The following is a 19,050-nucleotide window of genomic DNA, read 5'->3' on the forward strand; positions in this document are numbered from 1 at the left end:
ACAATCATTGCCTGGCTCAAAGGTAAGCATGTGATGGAGTGTTCCGGACATTCTGAGACACCAATACATTCTAGAATGACTTTATGTCAACAATGATTACATGGCTAGGAAGGTTTCTTAAACTTGACGAATTAATTCAGAGGGAAGCATAGCATGTATTATTTGAGGAAAATAGATTTGATAGGACTGGGGAGTTGGGTGGTGTGTGCCTCGGGGCTTACCTCATCTGTGATCATACACCTGAAACAGAGACGAGAACGACGGGGGTTGAGAGGGGAGGACATAGAATACTTCATGTATTCACGCAATATTGCACTAGCAATCAAATCAAAATGGATTGGTCACATGCGCCGTATACAACAGATGTAGACTTTACCGTGTGATGCTCGTTTACGAGCCCTTCCCAACAACGCAGTTTAAAAATAATAATACAAATTAAAAATTGTAACACAAGAGGAATACAATTAAATACACAAGAATGGAGTTATACAGGAAGTACCAGATCAATGTGCAGCTATATACAGGAAGTACCAGATCAATGTGCAGCTATATACAGGAAGTACCAGATCAATGTGCAGCTATATACAGGAAGTACCAGATCAATGTGCAGCTATATACAGGAAGTACCAGATCAATGTGCAGCTATATACAGGAAGTACCAGATCAATGTGCAGCTATATACAGGAAGTACCAGATCAATGTGCAGCTATATACAGGAAGTACCAGATCAATGTGCAGCTATATACAGGAAGTACCAGATCAATGTGGAGCTATATACAGGAAGTATCAGATCAATGTGCAGCTATATACAGGAAGTACCAGATCAATGTGCAGCTATATACAGGAAGTACCAGATCAATGTGCAGCTATATACAGGAAGTACCAGATCAATGTGCAGCTATATACAGGAAGTACCAGATCAATGTGCAGCTATATACAGGAAGTACCAGATCAATGTGCAGCTATATACAGGAAGTACCAGATCAATGTGCAGCTATATACAGGAAGTACCAGATCAATGTGCAGCTATATACAGGAAGTACCAGATCAATGTGCAGCTATATACAGGAAGTACCAGATCAATGTGCAGCTATATACAGGAAGTACCAGATCAATGTGCAGCTATATACAGGAAGTACCAGATCAATGTGCAGCTATATACAGGAAGTACCAGATCAATGTGCAGCTATATACAGGAAGTACCAGATCAATGTGCAGCTATATACAGGAAGTACCAGATCAATGTGCAGCTATATACAGGAAGTACCAGATCAATGTGCAGCTATATACAGGAAGTACCAGATCAATGTGCAGCTATATACAGGAAGTACCAGATCAATGTGCAGCTATATACAGGAAGTACCAGATCAATGTGCAGCTATATACAGGAAGTACCAGATCAATGTGCAGCTATATACAGGAAGTACCAGAACCAGATCAATGTGCAGCTATATACAGGAAGTACCAGATCAATGTGCAGCTATATACAGGAAGTACCAGATCAATGTGCAGCTATATACAGGAAGTACCAGATCAATGTGCAGCTATATACAGGAAGTACCAGATCAATGTGCAGCTATATACAGGAAGTACCAGATCAATGTGCAGCTATATACAGGAAGTACCAGAACCAGATCAATGTGTAGAGGTATGAGGTAATTGAGGTAGATATGTACATGAAGGCAGAGTAAAGTGACTAGACATCAGGATAGATAATAATAAGGTAATTGAGGTAGATATGTACATGAAGGCAGAGTAAAGTGACTAGACATCAGGATAGATAATATTAAGAGAAAAATAAAGAACAGAGTAGCAGTAAAAATTATGAGTGTAAAAGTGTGTGTGTGTGTGCATGTGTGTTTGTGTTGTGTCGGTATGTGTGTGTGTGTGTTAGCATATGTAGTGTATATGAATGTGTGGGGGTTTTGTGTGGGAGTGTCAATGTATTTTTTTTTATTTTACCTGGCAAGTCAGTTAAGAAGAAATTCTTCATTTCAATGACGGCCTAGGAACAGTGGGTTGGTTAACTGCCTGTTCAGGGGCAGAACGACAGATGTGTACCTTGTCAGCTCGGGGGTTTGAACTTGCAACCTTCCGGTAGTGAGTGAGTATGTATGTACAGTGACTTCAGGGAGTATTCAGACCCCTGGACCTATTCCACATTTTGTTGTGTTACAGCCTGAATTTCTCTCACCCATCTACACACAATACCCATAATGACAAAAGTAAAAACATGTTTTTAGAAAGTTGCTAATTTACTGAAAATGAAATACAGAAAAATCTAAATGTACACACTGTAAGTATTCACACCCCTTTGCTACGACCCTCCCAACTGAGCTCAGGTGCATCCACTTTCCTTTGGTCAATGATGAGACGTCACCACAACTTGGCTGGCTACAACTTGGCTGGCCACAACTTGGCTGGCCACAACTTGGCTGGCCACAACTTGGCTGGCCACAACTTGGCTGGCCACAACTTGGCTGGCCACAACTTGGCTGGCCACAACTTGGCTGGCCACAACTTGGCTGGCCAATTCAATTGTTTGGACATATAGACAGGTGGGTTTCTTTCTATAAGGTCCCACAGATGACGGTGCATGTCAGAGCAGGAACTATCCCCTGAAGTCCAGGGAACTGTCCGTAGAGCTCCAAGATATAATTGTCATGAGGCATATATCTGGGGGAGGGTATAAAACAATTGATTCCAAGAGCATAGTGGTCTCCATCATTGAGAGAATTATGGAACTACCCAGACTCTGTCTACAGCTGCCCCTCTGACCAAGCTGAACAACTGGACAAGAAGGACCTTGGAACTACCCAGACTCTGTCTACAGCTGCCCCTCTGACCAAGCTGAACAACTGGTCAAGAAGGACCTTGGTCAGAGAGGTGACCAAAAACTCAATGACCACTGACAAAAGTACAGAGTTCCTTGACTGAGATGGGAGAACATGCCAGAAGAACAACTGTGTATCTACAGCACTTCACCAATCTGGGCTTTATAGGAGAGTTGCCAGACGGAAGCCAGTCCTGAAAAAAAGGCACTTGACAGCACGACTGGAGTTTCCAAAAAGGCACCTGAGACTCAGAACATAAGGCAAAAGATTCTGTGGTCTGATGAGACTGAAATTGAACTCTTCGGCCTGAATGCAAAGCGCTATGTCTGGAGAAAACCAGGAACCGCGCATCACCCGTCTAACACCGTCCCTGCCGTGAAGCATGGTGGTGGCAGCATCATGTTCTGTGGCATGCAGGGGTGTGTGCTTAGTCCCCTCATGTACTCCCTGTTCACCCACGACTGCGTGGCAAGCATGACTCCAACACCATCATTAAGTTTGCTGACGACACAACAGCCTGATCAACCACGATGAGACAGTCTATAGGGAGGAGGTCAGAGACCTAACGTTGTTGTCCTGGCACCACACTCTCTCCCTCAATGTGAGCAAAACAAAGGAGCTGATTGTGGACTACAGGAAAAGGAGGGCCGAACAGGTCCCCGTTAACATCGACTGGGCTGCAGTGGAGCAGGTCGAGAGTTAAGTTCCCTGGTGTCCACATCACCAACAAACTATCTCCAAAAACACCATCACCAAAACACCTTCAGTTGGCGCTCCCTATTGTGATTTTTACACAAACATTCCTTCATCTGATGTTTAGTTTGTTCCCTGTCTTTAAGTTGTGTGGGATTGTCCTTTTGTTTGCCTCTTCTTGGGCAAATTTAGTGGGCGTTCATGTTGGGTGTCTTTTAGGTCCCCGTTGTTGCTAGTCAACTTTCAGCGGACACCCCCATGAGTGTCTTTCAGAAGCCCTCCTGAACCTCACCTGTTTAGGCTGTTGTCAGTGACTCTGTTAGTTCCCCTTTCTGTTTGAGTGACATTCTTGCTGGGGAACGTAACAACAAAATGAATGAGTCAAGGGGTATGAATACTTTCTGAAGACCCTGTAGTGTGTGTGTGTGTGTGTGTGTATGTATATATATTAGTCTAGTGAGTGTGCAGTAACAATATAGCCTAGACTATGGTCCCCATTTCAAACTGAGAATCAAGTTGATATTGCTAAATGTATTATGACATAATCAATATCAGCACAAATAAGAGGTATGATTTCCATTCAGGTCTGTCCATCAGTTGGATACGACAAAGCCACTGCCACTCAGAACATAATCACACCACAGCTTCCTCCCTTTGCAATTCTAAGTGTAGTAGCTCCACAGATCAATGATGACATTTTTATTACCCTGCTCACAAGGTTATACACTGTTAGCATGTTCCCTACACCAGCCTTTACAAAACAGGCTTTTATCCACACCTCCCTGTTCATGACGGATTCCACCAACACTCTTTCTAGCATTTATTTTTCAGATAGTAGCTACAGTGCATTCAGAAAGTATTCAGACCCCTTCCCTGGAGAGAGAAAACCAAAACATTTCTGCAGCATTGAAGGTCCCCAAGAACACAGTGGCCTCCATCATTCTTAAATGGAAGAAGTTTGGAACCAACAAGACTCTTCCTAGAGCTGGCCGGCCAGCCAAATTGAGCACTCGGGGGAGAAGCGCTTTGGTCAGGGAGGTGACCAAGAACCCAATGGTCACTCTGACAGAGCTCCAGAGTTATTGTATGGAGATGGGAGAACCTTCCAGAAGGACAACCATCTCTGCAGCACTCCACCAATCAGGACTTTATGGTAGAGTGGCCAGATGGAAGCCACTCCTCAGTAAAAGGCACATGACTGCCTGCTTGGAATTTGCCAAAAGGCACCTAAAGGACTCTCAGACCATGAGAAACAAGATTCTCTGGTCTGATCTGATAAAACTCTTTGGCCTGAATGCCAAGTGTCATGTCTGGAGGAAACCTGGCACCATCCCTACGGTGAAGCATGGTGGTGGCAGCATCATGCTGCGGGGAGGTTTTTCTGTGGCAGGGACTGGGAGACTAGTCAGGGTCGAGGGAAAGATGAACAGAGCAAAGTACAGAGAGATCCATGATGAAAACCTGCTCCAGAGTGAAGGTTCAACTTTCAACAGGACAACGACCCTAAGCACACAGCCAAGACAACGCAGGAGTGGCTTCGGGACAAGTCTCTGAATGCTCAAGTGGCCCAGCCAGAGCCCGGACTTGAACCCGATCAAACATCTCTGGGGAGACTTAAAAATAGCTGTGCAGCGACGCTCCCCATCCAATCTGACAGAGCTTGAGAGGATCTGCATAGAACAATGAGAGAAACTCCCCGAATACAGGTATGCCAAGCTTGTAGCGTCATATCCAAGAAGACTTGGGTAATCACTGCCAAAGGTGCTTCAACAAAGTACTGAGTACTGAATGCTTATGTACATTTGATATTTACGTTTTTTTTTTTTTTTTAATACATTTGCAAACATTTCTAAAAATCTGTTTTTGCTTTGTCATTATGGGGTATTGTGGGTAGATTGATGTAATCAATTTTAGAATAAGTCGAGGGGTCTGAATACTTTCAGAATGCACTGTATATTGAAATAGGATTTAGGCTTCTCCTGATTCTGATTATCATGGCTGTTCGTGGTCGTTTGGGCTTCTTTAGTAGAATGGACTGATTGTAAGTCTCTGTGGATAAGAGCGTCTGTTAAATGACTTGAATGTAAAATGTAACCCAGGTAGGCAACACCAGTCTGCAATGATGTGATATTCAAAATGTAGCCCAGGTAGGTAGAGCTAGTCTACCCATGAGAAAAGCAGTTGTGATCCCCCTCCCTCCCCTTCAGTTGAACAGCATGATTAATGAGCACCTTCCACTGGTGTTTCTTCTAATTGCCAGCCCACTCTGCTCAACCAGCATAATGCATACACACACAATGGGAGTAGAGAGATGGAGAGAGGGAGGGAGAGATCGAGAGAGAGATAGAGAGAGAGAAAACAGAGGGAGATAGACAGCGAGAGAGGCTCCTTTCAGCCAGGTGCTTTCCATTTCTCCACGCATTAATCATTCTTCTTTCAATAACCTGGGTGTATCCCAAAAGGCACCCTGTTCCCTATGTAGTGCACTCCTTTTTAGCCCAGGCTGTTGTCAAAAGTAATGCACTATACAGGGAATAGGAGGCCCGTTCAGCCAGACAGCTGGTTTCATGGAGGATGCTCTGACTGCCACGGTTGCTTGACAACAGCACGTTGAACAACTTTTTTAATGTTATCTGTGAAACCCACCAGCACCAAGATGTCTGTAAACGTAGCTCCTCCTCCCGGGATGGAGGCGGGGTCTTTGACCTTCCACACAATCATTTAAGTCTTTTGTCTTGTCTTCAATGAATGGAGCATAGACTAGACTACTTACACTGAGGCTCATACATTACCATACATTCATATTATTCATGCTTTCTTATCAACGGGCAGGTAGGCTATTTAAGTAGGGGGATTATTTCTTCTGGGACCTGTACCTATCTTTTAATATCAACAACCTTAATATTACACCGTTATTGATTACTGTATTGTTGGGTTTAGAGTTAGCAAAAAAATGCATTTCACTGTACTTGTGCATGTGAAAACAATAAAACTGAAACGTTTTTAAAATGGGAACACACCTCACTAATCCTATCAGATCTACAAGCTCTAGGATCATTAAGCGAAGTCATTCACTAGGCCCATGTCAGCATGAAAATAAAGCTATTTTACATACTTGTCACATTTTCCTCGTCACTGCATCGTGATGAATCAGCATTTTGTAATTCATTCAATAATAAGCCTTTATAATTGATGTAGAGCTGTTTCTGCTTAGTCTGGCTCAGCAAAGCAAACGCCTGGCTGACAATTACACCCCCCCATCTCAAATGAAACACTGTTTATATCATACAATAAGGAGGGGGGTAGTTTAAACTTATTTTAAAGTCTTATCTTTAAATCTATTGGCTAAGGAGGTGACAAATCACACATGACATCCAAACTGAGAATATCATCGGGGACCAGTTGTGTGTTGGGGGTCTGTGTTGGGGTCCGGGGATTTGATGCGCACATCAACGTCAGCCGTGGTATTGAATTTCACAGTGATTTTGAAGCTCAGGCAAGAGAAGCAACAACACAGTCTATCTGTCTATTGATCTGTTGTAACACCAGTGTCGGCGTGGCAACCCTTACAAGTGGCCCCGGCAGACACTTACAATAACGCTTTAGTTAGATGGCATGTGATGTACTTCGCACAACCTCATTCAAATAGAATGTTTAAGCCAACTGACATTATGCCCAAGTGGAATGCAATGTAACTGACATTATGCCCAAGTGGAATGCAATGTAACTGACATTATGCCGAAGTGGAATGCAATGTAACTGACATTATGCCCAAGTGGAATGCAATGTAACTGACATTATGCCCAAGTGGAATGCAATGTAACTGACATTATGCCGAAGTGGAATGCAATGTAACTGACATTACGCCCAAGTGGAATGCAATGTAACTGACATTATGCCCAAGTGGAATGCAATGGAACTGACATTATGCCCAAGTGGAATGCAATGTAACTGACATTATGCCCAAGTGGAATGCAATGGAACTGACATTATGCCCAAGTGGAATGCAATGTAACTGACATTACGCCCAAGTGAAATGCAATGTAACTGACATTATGTCCAAGTGGAATGCAATGTAACTGACATTGTGCCCAAGTGAAATGCAATGGAACTGACATTATGCCCATGTGGAATGCAATGTAACTGACATTATGCCCAAGTGGAATGCAATGGAACTGACACTACATTATCATAAGAAGATTAGTGTCAGGCTCCCAGATAATATCAGGCTCTCAGTCCTTCTAAATTGCATTTCAAATAATAAAATAAATAAATACAAATAATAAATCAAATAAATTGGCATCAACTTAATTCCAAACCAGGCTACATATTGATGCGAGGTGGGCAATCAAACAACCTGATTCTCTATTAGCAGAGTCTGTATAATATATAACTATTAGCTAGAGTTCTTCAATACAAACATGTCAACCTCTGTCCACGGAGGGTGTCCTAAAAGATTAACCAAACTTGGCAGTCAATGTGTGTGTTGCTCTGATCCGCCTCAGCCTCTGGTCCCACTACAACAACTCCAACACAGCACCTGGCTCTCCTGATCGCTAACAGCTTGCATCACTCGTCTCCATGGAGAAACCGTACACAGAACCCTACAAAGCCCAGATAGTGTTTACGGTCACATTGATGTCTCCAACATATTGACTGGATGACTCATCCTCACAGTACATCACTTCTACTGTCCCTGTATTGATCTACTGCTCAGGCTGACTACTCTGACCTGACTGTCCCTGACTGCCTGTCCCCTGGGATTCTTACATCCACTGATCGACTGACTGACTGACTGGCTGGCTGGGACGGACGGACGAGTAGTCTGTCTCTGGCTGGCTTTTTCTTCTGCTGCTCACATTGTGTGAGGCTGAGGTGATTCAGGCTACAGGCTTAATACACATTTTAACTAATTATTTTTGCTTTTAAAGTAACAATGACTTGGTGAATAAAGTGAGCACAAACTGTGCTTCTGCTTACTATTTGGGGCCTTGGCCAGGTTACTGTACAGTACTTTGTGACAAAGCTGTTGATGTAAAAAGGGCTTGATTCACTAACAACCACCTACCTTCCATTCTTTGATAGGGCGAATTTGACCCCCTCCTTTTGGAATGGCATCAGTCTCTGTTGTAGCTTGTCTGGGAGGACTGACAACTGACTGTCCCATCTTCTGTCAACATGGGAGTTCTGGGGATCACAATCCCTATCCTGGACCTCACTCATGGCCCGTCTTGACTTTTAGATGCCTTTGCAAAGAATGAAGAGAGAAAAACAACAGTAAGAAGAAAAACCAACCCTGGCTGACAATTAATCATCCAGACTGGCAATTAATCATCCAGACTGGCAATTAATCATCCAGACAGACAATTAATCATCCAGACTGACAATTAATCATCCAGACTGGCAATTAATCATCCAGACTGGCAATTAATCATCCAGACTGGCAATTAATCATCCAGACTGGCAATTAATCATCCAGACTGACAATTAATCATCCAGACTGACAATTAATCATCCAGACTGACAATTAATCATCCAGACTGGCAATTAATCATCCAGACTGGCAATTAATCATCCAGACTGACAATTAATCATCCAGACTGGCAATTAATTATCCAGACTGGCAATTAATCATCCAGACTGACAATTAATCATCCGGACTGACAATGAATCATCCGGACTAACAATGAATCATCCAGACTGACAGTGAATCATCCGGACTGACAATGAATCATCCGGACTGACAATGAATCATCCAGACTGGCAATTAATCATCCAGACTGACAATTAATCATCCAGACTGACAATGAATCATCCGGACTGACAATGAATCATCCGGACTAACAATGAATCATCCAGACTGACAATGAATCATCCAGACTGACAATGAATCATCCGGACTGACAATGAATCATCCGGACTGACAATGAATCATCCGGACTGACAATGAATCATCCGGACTGACAATGAATCATCCAGACTGACAATTAATCATCCAGACTGACAATTAATCATCCAGACTGACAATTAATCATCCAGACTGGCTTTGGCATTTTGCAAAAAATTTAGGCACTACTCAAATTGTGGGTTCGATTCCCACGGGAGCCAGTATGAAAATGTATGCACCAACTAATGTAAGATGCTATGGATAAGAGCGTCTGCTAAATGACTAAAATGCCTTCAGTGCTGTTTTACAGCTTGGTGATGCACCATGTCTCAGCTCAACTGTCATCTCAAGGCATGGATTTACCTGCGACAATATCAGGAACAGGCTGCTGAACTGCCACGAGATGACTGCTCCTCTGCTCTTATTGGTAAGGTGCTAAGAGACTGCTGGGTTACCCAGTTGAAGGATATCTGTTAAGGTAAGACAAATAACGAGAAGACTATTGGTGCTAGGAAGAATAGGGATACAGGAGGATGGTTACAAAGGTACTCTGACAAATACGGTTACATTAACTTCCACGGTAACGTTAGCTAACTAGCTAACTATGCACAGCAAATTACCATCCACGTTTTTAGCTACAGCTCAACCCACTTCAAATGTACAAGAGATTATACATGCTAAGACTTTGCACTTGTTAGTTTGAAAAAAAATACATTAGTAAGAGGATACAGACCACCAGTGCAGAAATGTTTTGATATAGATTTGCATGTGCAGTAGTTTCGCGGGAAACTTTGACAGCAACTACGTAGTTTGCGTAGCGGATTCCATAGGAGTTGCGTTCAAGAAGCCTGCAACTTTCTAGAATCTTGACTAAAAAGCTGTTTAAAAAATATATATAATTCCAACGATACTTTTCTAAGTGATTTCAAATTCATATAAACTTTTCTACCAGACTCAAAAGCATGCTCAATACATCTAATTTTAGTAGTACATGACCCCTACAGTAGAACGATCACTGGACGCTCATTCGGATTTGCTGGGCAGACTGTCAGTCCCGGTGCTTCCTGCTGTACTCTCCAATTTCCCGTTTCGTCTTGTGCTGAATGTTAGCCTCGGTCTGTTGCGGCTACACACTGATCTTTCCCTGGCCACACGCAGCTGTTTTTATAAATCATTCTGTTTTTGTCAACGTTTCTGGTAAGACAACATGTGTTTGTTTCTTCACACACGTTCTTTGTGGGGATTAACGGTGAATTTGTGTAGTTAGGTTATCAAATGACCATTTTAGTGGCAAATTTAGCTAGCTTAGTTAGCTAACTAGCTACGGTCGGAATAATTTGTCGAGTTGAAGGGCTACGTTAGCTAACTAGCTTGTTGGCTAGCTAGCTAAACTCAAACGAATTCAAAGATCAACTTGGCACAGGTAAGAGTTGCGTTTAGATGGCTTGATTTTAATACAAACAAGTCATTGGTAACGAGCTAGTTAGCTAGAATAGGTATCATTTATCGTGGTTGGCTAACGTACCTAGCTTCCCCCGAAGCGCCGCAAGCAAGGCCTGCTCTTTTGCCTCAACAACTAGCTAGCTTTGCAAACTCGCTGTTGGCTAGTTAACAATAGTAACAATAGTAACTAAGTTATGCATTTTAGACATGCAGGAATGATACCTCTGTACAAACTAAATATACATGTTTGAAATAACACTGTTCTAGTTAGCTCTAGTTGGTAGAACTAAGGAACACTAACGTTATACCCTGCAGTTCGTGCCTTTGAAAGTAACTTTGTTTTCGCGTTAACTGTCCGCTAATGGCAATGGTTCACGTTCACCAGCCTGTATATGTCAGTGTAAGAATAAATAACATGCTAAAATGGTGGAGAGAACAACGTTGCTCCCCAGTCCGAGGTACCTGTTGAGAAAATCCACAAGAGGTGTCCGTTCACAATACACAAACAAAACACTCCTTCACATAGTCCTCGAGCTCTGGTGCAGTTCATAATTGGAGCGTGGACAACATCTTATTTCAAGGCATGTCATGACCATGACGCTAAAGCCTCACTAACTAGTTGGGCTAATTGTGTTTGACATATTCTGCATGACACTTCTCTTCATGTATCATGTTCAGCTGTCCTCATATCGCTTGCTATTCCTCTTGTCAGAGGGATGGAGTGCTGAAAGAACGGTCACTGACAGGGCTTGTCTTCAGACTTTCATTCTAAAGTAGGGAATGTATTAATGTTCAATCACTATCATGCCACCAATAATGTGTAATTTGATTGCCAATTTGCTGGGATCTCTCTATGCAGGCATACCTGGGCTCCCGAGTGGTGCAGCAGTCTAAGGCACTGCATCTCAGTGCTTGAGGCGTCACTACAGACACCCTGGGTCGAATCCAGGCTGTATCACAACCGGCTGGAGTCCCATAGGGCGGCCAGTGTAGGCCATCATTAAAAATAATTTGTTCTTAACTGACTTTCCTAGCTAAATAGAGGTAAAAACATAGACGTACTTACAGTAATTATGGTGCCTACCATTGGCTTGGCTGGTGTGATGTTTTATTATACTAAAGTAAATGGGTGACATGTCAGCTCAGTGTCCTTCCTATCGCTTCTATAATGAGGATGCAGAGTCTACTACAGGAGTGTTTCCCTGCTGTCTGTTCAACCCAAGGGAGGCTCATTAGGATAGTATTATGCTATTGCCATAAATGGAGAACTCGGTGGGGAAATATAGCCTAACTAAGCACATCCGTCACTTCTCACAGCAAATTAAAACGCAACGCCTAATAGGCTAATGTATGAAGCGTTGCCGAGACACCGCAGTTTTGTTGAAATAGTGGTCCCTTTTTTGTCTGGCTTTGGAGTTGGTTAATCAAAGAGGGAAGGCTCCAGTTAGCTGATAGCTAGATGCAGAACCCCACTGTGGGCTTGTTTGATGAGTAGTTCTATTGTTTTGTAAACAGGACTATAGCTGGGTTTGAGAGTGACTTATGCTAGGCTACAGTTTTATACATGTCACTGCCATATTGTATTTTAATGTCTAGTTATAAAGTCAAGGAGGCACACTTCCTGCCTGAGTTATGAACTATCCTGGTTGTCTAGTGCTGCCATTAATAATTCTGAGATGAGGCTCACCGATTTGGCTTTCATTGCTGGAGGCTCTACCGTTAGGAGTGCAGTGACACAACTCTTGATTTATGTCCAAATTAGGGGTGTAAAATTGAGAATATTGAATAGTCTGATGCTGTGTCATTTCTTCTTTAATTACTCAGGTGTGTGTGCTCACGCGCAAGCGTGTGTCTGTGCATATATGTGTGTGGTGGGGGGAGTTTGATGAATTTGTACGCTAAATGCTTAATGTTCTTATCCAACTTCCTCCTCGTGATATTGTCAGACAGACGTCAGTAACGTAGGTAGGCCCATCCGGTTTCACAGCTTGACACAGTGAACATTGCAACGTGATTGATTCCTCTTTGTTTATCGATTGTGTGCATCAAAGGAGACTACTGGCAGTTTGCGAGGCTGTTGGGTTTGAGATTCAGTGACCGGGTTGGTGACGTAGCTACTTCAGTTGGTGGACTTGTAACTGTAGTGAAAAATGTGATCAGATCAGTTGTCACCAGCGTCTGTTGCTAAGGGACTGGGAGAGCTTTCCTCCTACCCTGACAGCATCTATTATTTACTTCAGTTTTTAAGGGATTGGAACAAATGACACCTGATTTCCCCTATAACTACGTTTTATGATCACTCTGAACGTCTCCATTAATTAGTAGCACTGTAACATACTACAATTGACTTGAGCATGTTTTCTGTGGTTAGTTGTAGAGCTGGGCGGTACACCGTATTTTACGATATACTGGTATTGATGCATGGACCGGTTTGGGTTTTTACTTTACCTTCTTTAACGGTATTTAAAATGTTTGGTTTGTTAAATGTGATACACCGTGTGTATAGTCGTCTCTCTCTGCTCTCCAACTATCCATTCTGCTTTCCACACAGACCTAGCCCCATCTAGCCCCATTTGTTGTTGTTTGACCACGAGACACTTGCGTTCAGTTTGCATGGTCAATGTAGCACATGCAAAAATGTTAATGACAACGATGCTGTTTTCATTTAGCTTCTTAATGTAAATCCCCTAGCGTTCTATAATTATACTATTAGCTTGTGTTTCTTACATCTGCCAACCGCTAGTTTGTCTTGGCAAGTTTGGCCTAAATCTTGTTTGCCGCTCATCGCTAGTTAGCTGGCTAGCTAGCTAACTAGTTCAAATCCAAATCAGTGTATTTGGTCACATACACATGGTTAGCGGATGTTAATGGTCACATACACATGGTTAGCGGATGTTAATGGTCACATACACATGGTTAGCGGATGTTAATGGTCACATACACATGGTTAGAGGATGTTAATGGTCACATACACATGGTTAGAGGATGTTAATGGTCACATACACATGGTTAGAGGATGTTAATGGTCACATACACATGGTTAGAGGATGTTAATGGTCACATACACATGGTTAGAGGATGTTAATGGTCACATACACATGGTTAGAGGATGTTAATGGTCACATACACATGGTTAGAGGATGTTAATGTGAGTGTAGCGAAATGCTTGTGCTTCTAGTTCCGACAGTGCAGTAATATCTAACAAGTAATCTAACAATTCCACAACTACCTTATACATACAAATGTGAAGGGATGGAATAAAAATATGTCCATATAAATATATGGATGATTGATGGTATAGGCGAGATGCAATAGGTGGTATAAAATACATACATATGAGATGAGTAATGTAAGATATGTAAACATTATTTAAAGTGACTTGTGATCCATTTATTAAAGTGGCCAATGATTTGAGTCCGTATATAGTAGTCGACCGATTATGATTTTTCAATACCGATTATTGGAGGACCCAAAGAAAAGCAGATACCGATTTAATCGACCGATTTTCTTTAGAAAATGTTTTATATATATTTAATAATGACAATTACAACAATACTGAATGAACACTTATTTTAACTTAATACGTCAATAAAATCAATTTATTCTCAAATAAATAATGAAACATGTTCAATTTGGTTTAAATAATGCAAAAACAAAGTGTTGAAGAAAGTAAAAGTGCAATATGTGCCATGTGAGAAAGCTAACGTTTAAGTTCCTTGCTCAGAACATGAGAACATATGAAAGCTGGTGGTTCCTTTTAACATGAGACTTCAATATTCCCAGGTAAGAAGTTTTAGGTTGTGGTTATTATAGGACTATTTCTCTCTATACCATTTGTATTTCATATACCTTTGACTATTGGATGTTCTAATGGGTACTTTAGTAATGCCAGTCTAATCTCGGGAGTTGAAAGGCTTGAAGTCATAAACAGCTCAATGCTTGAAGCAAAGCGAAGAGCTGCTGGCAAATGCACGAAAGTGCTGTTTGAATGATTGCTTACGTTCCTGCTGCTGCCTACCACCGCTCAGACTGCTCTATCAAATCATAGACTTAATTATAATATAACACACAGAAAAACGAGCCTCAGGTCGTTAATATGGTCAAATCCGGAAACTATAATTTCGAAAACAAAACGTTTATTCTTTCAGTGAAATACAGAACCGTTCCGTTTTATCTAACTGGTGGCATCCATGAGTCTAAATATTCCTGTTACATTGTACAACCTTCAATGTTATGTCATAATTACATAAAATTCTCGCAAATTAGTTTGCAACGAGCCAGGCGGCCCAAACTGTTGCATATACCCTGACTCTGTGTGCAATGAACGCAAGAGAAGTGACCCAATTTCACCTGGTTAATATTGCCTGCTAACCTGGATTTCTTTTAGCTAAATATTCAGGTTTAAAAATATATACTTGTGTATTGATTTTAAGAAAGGCATTGATGTTTATGGTTAAGTACACATTGGAGCAACGACAGTCGTTGATTGATTGATTTTTATTAAATAGGTTTAATGCTAGCTAGCAACTTACCTTTGCTTACTGCATTCGCGTAACAGGCAGACTCCTTGTGAGGCAGGTGGTTAGAGCGTTGGACCAGTTAACTGTAATGTTGCAAGATTGGATCCCCGAGCTGACAAGGTAAAAATCTGTCATTCTGCCTCGTTCCTAGGCCGTCATTGAAAATAAGAATGTTCTTAACTGACTTGCCTAGTTAAATAAATATTAAATAAAGGTGTAAAAAAATATATATATAAAAAAAATCGGCGCCCAAAAATACTGATTTCCGATTGCTATGAAAACTTGAAATCGTCCCTAATTAATCGGCCATTCCGATTTAATCGGTCAACCTCTAGACCTAAATCAGCATGTTTGTGCAACAGTGTCTTCTAAATCAAAGGGGAATACGCAAAGCATGAATATGTTCGCTACAGGAAGTAGCTAAGAGAACATTCAATGTAGCCAAAGGTTATAGAGTCCCCTAGGAAACACTTAACACTTTTGGTTCCTACCTTGTCACAATAACTCCTCCCTGGCATTATCACTCGTTGCCATGTCAACCAACACTGTATTCAAAGTGCCCACTATTATATTCTAACTATAGAATTAGAATAATCACTCTATTTTCATGATTCCAACAGGTCACAAGTGTTTTACTCTAAAGTCAAAGTCAAGTCAAATTCCAATTGCGTTTGGTTCAAAAATAAGGCCTGTATTGTTTGTCCACATCATGCAGCCATGTGTGGCAGTGTGGAAATGATCTCAAATGAGTGCAGGAACTTATGAAAATGCTGAAAATGATTTTTGTTTGAATTTGAACAATGAGAATGGAGAAAGACCCATTTTGAAATCACATAGTATCAATGTGTTGCCACCCTAGGATCACTCACTACTCATAAAGAACATATATGACTTTTCTTTTATTATTCAAAAACCTAAAATAGTGGCAAATTTTTTGTTTTATGCAGTAATATGATATTTGGGCCATATTGCCCGGCGCTAGTTGGTTGGAGCAGTCTTGTGCTTTGTCTCCGTCTGGTTGAAATATACCCAACTGTAATGAGCAAGGTACACTTCGAACAGCGTGTCCTCTCATTGGACATCCATCCCCTCCCATGGTGTGTCCTGTTCTCTCATTGGCCATCCATCCCATGGAGCGTGGTTTGTTCTGTTCTCTCATTGCTGTATATGGGGAGACAGATGCCCATCCTGTCTCTCTTGTCTGTCTCTCTCCTCTCTGTCCCCCTACTCTCTCTCTCTCTCCTCTCTCTCTCTCCTCTCTGTCCCCCCACTCTCTCCTCTCTGTCCCCCTACTCCCTACTCTCTCTCTCTCTCTCTCTCTCTCTCTCGCGCTCTTTCGTCTCTGTCTCTCTCTTTCCTCTGTCCCTCTCCTCCCCTCTGAGGAGGGAGCTCCTGTTTTCCTTTGTCCCTCGCCTCCCTCCTCTGGTGTAAGCGCATGGCAGGGCAGCAGAATCGGTAATGAAGAAAGTGCCCAATTTAGCCTCCTCAGCCGCGCGCTCCTCTGAGATGTGCTTCCTGCCTGCCTCTCTGCCTGGGTGCAGCGAGGCGGGATGCTGTGAGTGGCTGAGCTAGAGCTGACATCACAGGGGCCAGCTGTTGATTTGGTGCTGTCTCTGAGGCTGGGGCGAGTCACTGACTCTGTCAGGCGCCTACTGAGGGGCTCTGGCAGGTAGACACACACACACACACGAACCCACGACGATAGGAGGCTGTGTGAGACTGCTGCAGGGAGCGAGTCGCTCCGAGCAGCTACGTCCTCCTCAACCAATGCTGCCTTGGGTACTACGGACTCCTCCAACAGCTTGCAATGAACATAAGGAGGGCTACTATGTGGCAGGTAGGTCTTGGTTTCTGTCCTTACCAAAGATTTTGTATTTTGTGAAGGAAGGCGCACATTGGAAAATCAGGAGTAATGGTTTAAGTGCCAGATAATAGCTACTAAGGCTTTTGGTAGACTTTTCAGACTTGAATCATTCAGACATTGTGCTGGGTTCGCAATCATCTGTCTGTCACTATCTAAGACCTTGAGCTTCATTTTTGAAAGCCGTGATTTATTGTTGAGGTTCAGTTTTGGTGGCTATGTTTTCAATATGATCCTTTTGAGACGCAGTTAAACATCACATCAGTCTTCTACAATGTGATCTAAGCTACAGTTGTGAATTTCTTTGACCATTTAAGCCACAGGGTTTATCTGGTGACGATAAGGGCTTGGTTTCCAAAGGATGCACAGCAAGGCTGCATTCAGTGAACAGGGGATCTGTAGACTGTGTTCAGTGTGTTGGGGATCTGTAGACTGTGTTCAGTGTGTTGGGGATCTGTAGACTGTGTTGACTGTGTTCAGTGTGTTGGGGAACAGGGGATCTGTAGACTGTGTTCAGTGAATCCCCAATATGAATTTAGCAGCAACGCACCTACACTGCTAAATCGGCCTTCACTACAAATAAAAAAAATATATATATAAAAAAAAATATATATATATATACTTTTTTTTTATATATACTTTTTTCGGGATAGGAAAACGTTTTCCGTTTAAACCTAAACAACTCAAACCAGATATAAAGTATGTAGAAAATATAATGGAGCAATAAATGTATCAATAAGATCATCTTGGAGAACTAACAATCAGGGAGAATCTAAAATTCCCAAAATGTCTTCACACTCTGCCACCGCTGCTGAAACAAATCCTAGGGGAAACACTGCAATGTGTTGGTGAACAGGGGCTGTGTTCTGATTACCGTTGTCTTGGCTTTCTTTCATCAGCGCACTAATGACCATAGATAAGCCATTAAGAGGCTTGTGTTGCGTTGTCTCTGCACAGCTTGCATTTCTGCTCCTCAGTATATTGTTTCTGCAGGTGTTTCTGTTATTACAAATGGGTTTTTAATGACTGGCTCCACTAGTGTGATGTACGGAGCCTTCAGAAAGTATTCATACCCCTTGACTTATTCCACATTTTGTTCCAGACGGAATTCAAAATGGATCAAATATAATTTATCTCACCCATCTACACTATACCCCCATAATGACAATGAAAATATGTTTTTAGGAATGTTAGTTCATTTATTGTAAATAAAATACTGAAATATGTAAGTGTTCACACACCCAGAGTCATTACTTTGTAGAAGTACCTTTGGTAGCGATTACGGCTGTCTCTCTTTCTGGGTAAGTCTCCAAGAGCTTTCCACACCTGGATTGTGCAACATTTGCCCATTTATATAAATAGATATATTTTCATAATTCTTCAAGCTCTGTCAAATTAGTTGTTCGTCATTGCTAGACAACCATTTTCAGGTCTTGCCATAGAGTTGAGTCAACTTGTTTTAGGTTATTGTCCTGCTGAAAGGGGAATTCATCTCCACTGAGAGAAACCAGACTAAACCAGGTTTTCCTCTAGGATTTTTCCTAAATAACTCCCCAGTCCTTAACGATTACAAGCATACCCATGACATGATGCAGCCACCACTATTTGTCCTAAACATAACACTTTGTATTCAGGACAAACAGTTAATTGCTTTGTCTATTTTTTTGCAGTACTATTTTAGTGCGTTGTTGCAAATAGGATGCATGTTTAGTATTTGTTTTTTTTTTAAATAAGATTTTGCATGATTTTTTTTTTCACTCTGTCATTTAGGTTAGTATTGTAGAGTAACTATAATGTTGTTGATCCATCCTC

General features: G+C 41.8%; 2 protein-coding genes across 50 annotated transcripts in view; one reads left to right on the forward strand and one right to left on the reverse strand.

The window, feature by feature from the left end:
- The window catches only part of LOC149975407 (DNA annealing helicase and endonuclease ZRANB3-like), a 108,722-nt gene extending 98,266 nt beyond the window's left edge, over positions 1-10,456 (reverse strand). The window contains exons 1-4 of the mRNA XM_090207324.1: positions 10,148-10,456; positions 9,778-9,884; positions 8,596-8,773; positions 222-240 (exon numbers count right to left, since the gene is read on the reverse strand). Of these exons, the coding sequence (XP_090063450.1) occupies positions 222-240; positions 8,596-8,750 (174 nt within the window). The 5' untranslated portion in view covers positions 8,751-8,773; positions 9,778-9,884; positions 10,148-10,456. The remainder of the gene's footprint in view (positions 1-221; positions 241-8,595; positions 8,774-9,777; positions 9,885-10,147) is intronic.
- LOC110495394 (R3H domain-containing protein 1) overlaps positions 10,444-19,050 on the forward strand; it is a 50,966-nt gene continuing 42,359 nt past the window's right edge. For 22 of the 49 annotated variants that reach the window (XM_090207334.1, XM_090207336.1, XM_090207332.1 and 19 more), the window contains exon 1: positions 16,527-17,214. The gene's annotated coding sequence lies outside the window, so the exon portion shown is untranslated. Of the gene's footprint in view, positions 10,612-16,526; positions 17,215-19,050 lie in introns of those variants that run through there. The other 27 variants (XM_090207343.1, XM_090207356.1, XM_090207370.1 and 24 more) reach the window with 4 other exon arrangements.

The sequence above is a fragment of the Oncorhynchus mykiss genome, chromosome 18 (genome assembly GCF_057628025.1).
Source record: "Oncorhynchus mykiss isolate SJ-2025 chromosome 18, ASM5762802v1, whole genome shotgun sequence".
NCBI lineage: Eukaryota > Metazoa > Chordata > Actinopteri > Salmoniformes > Salmonidae > Oncorhynchus > Oncorhynchus mykiss.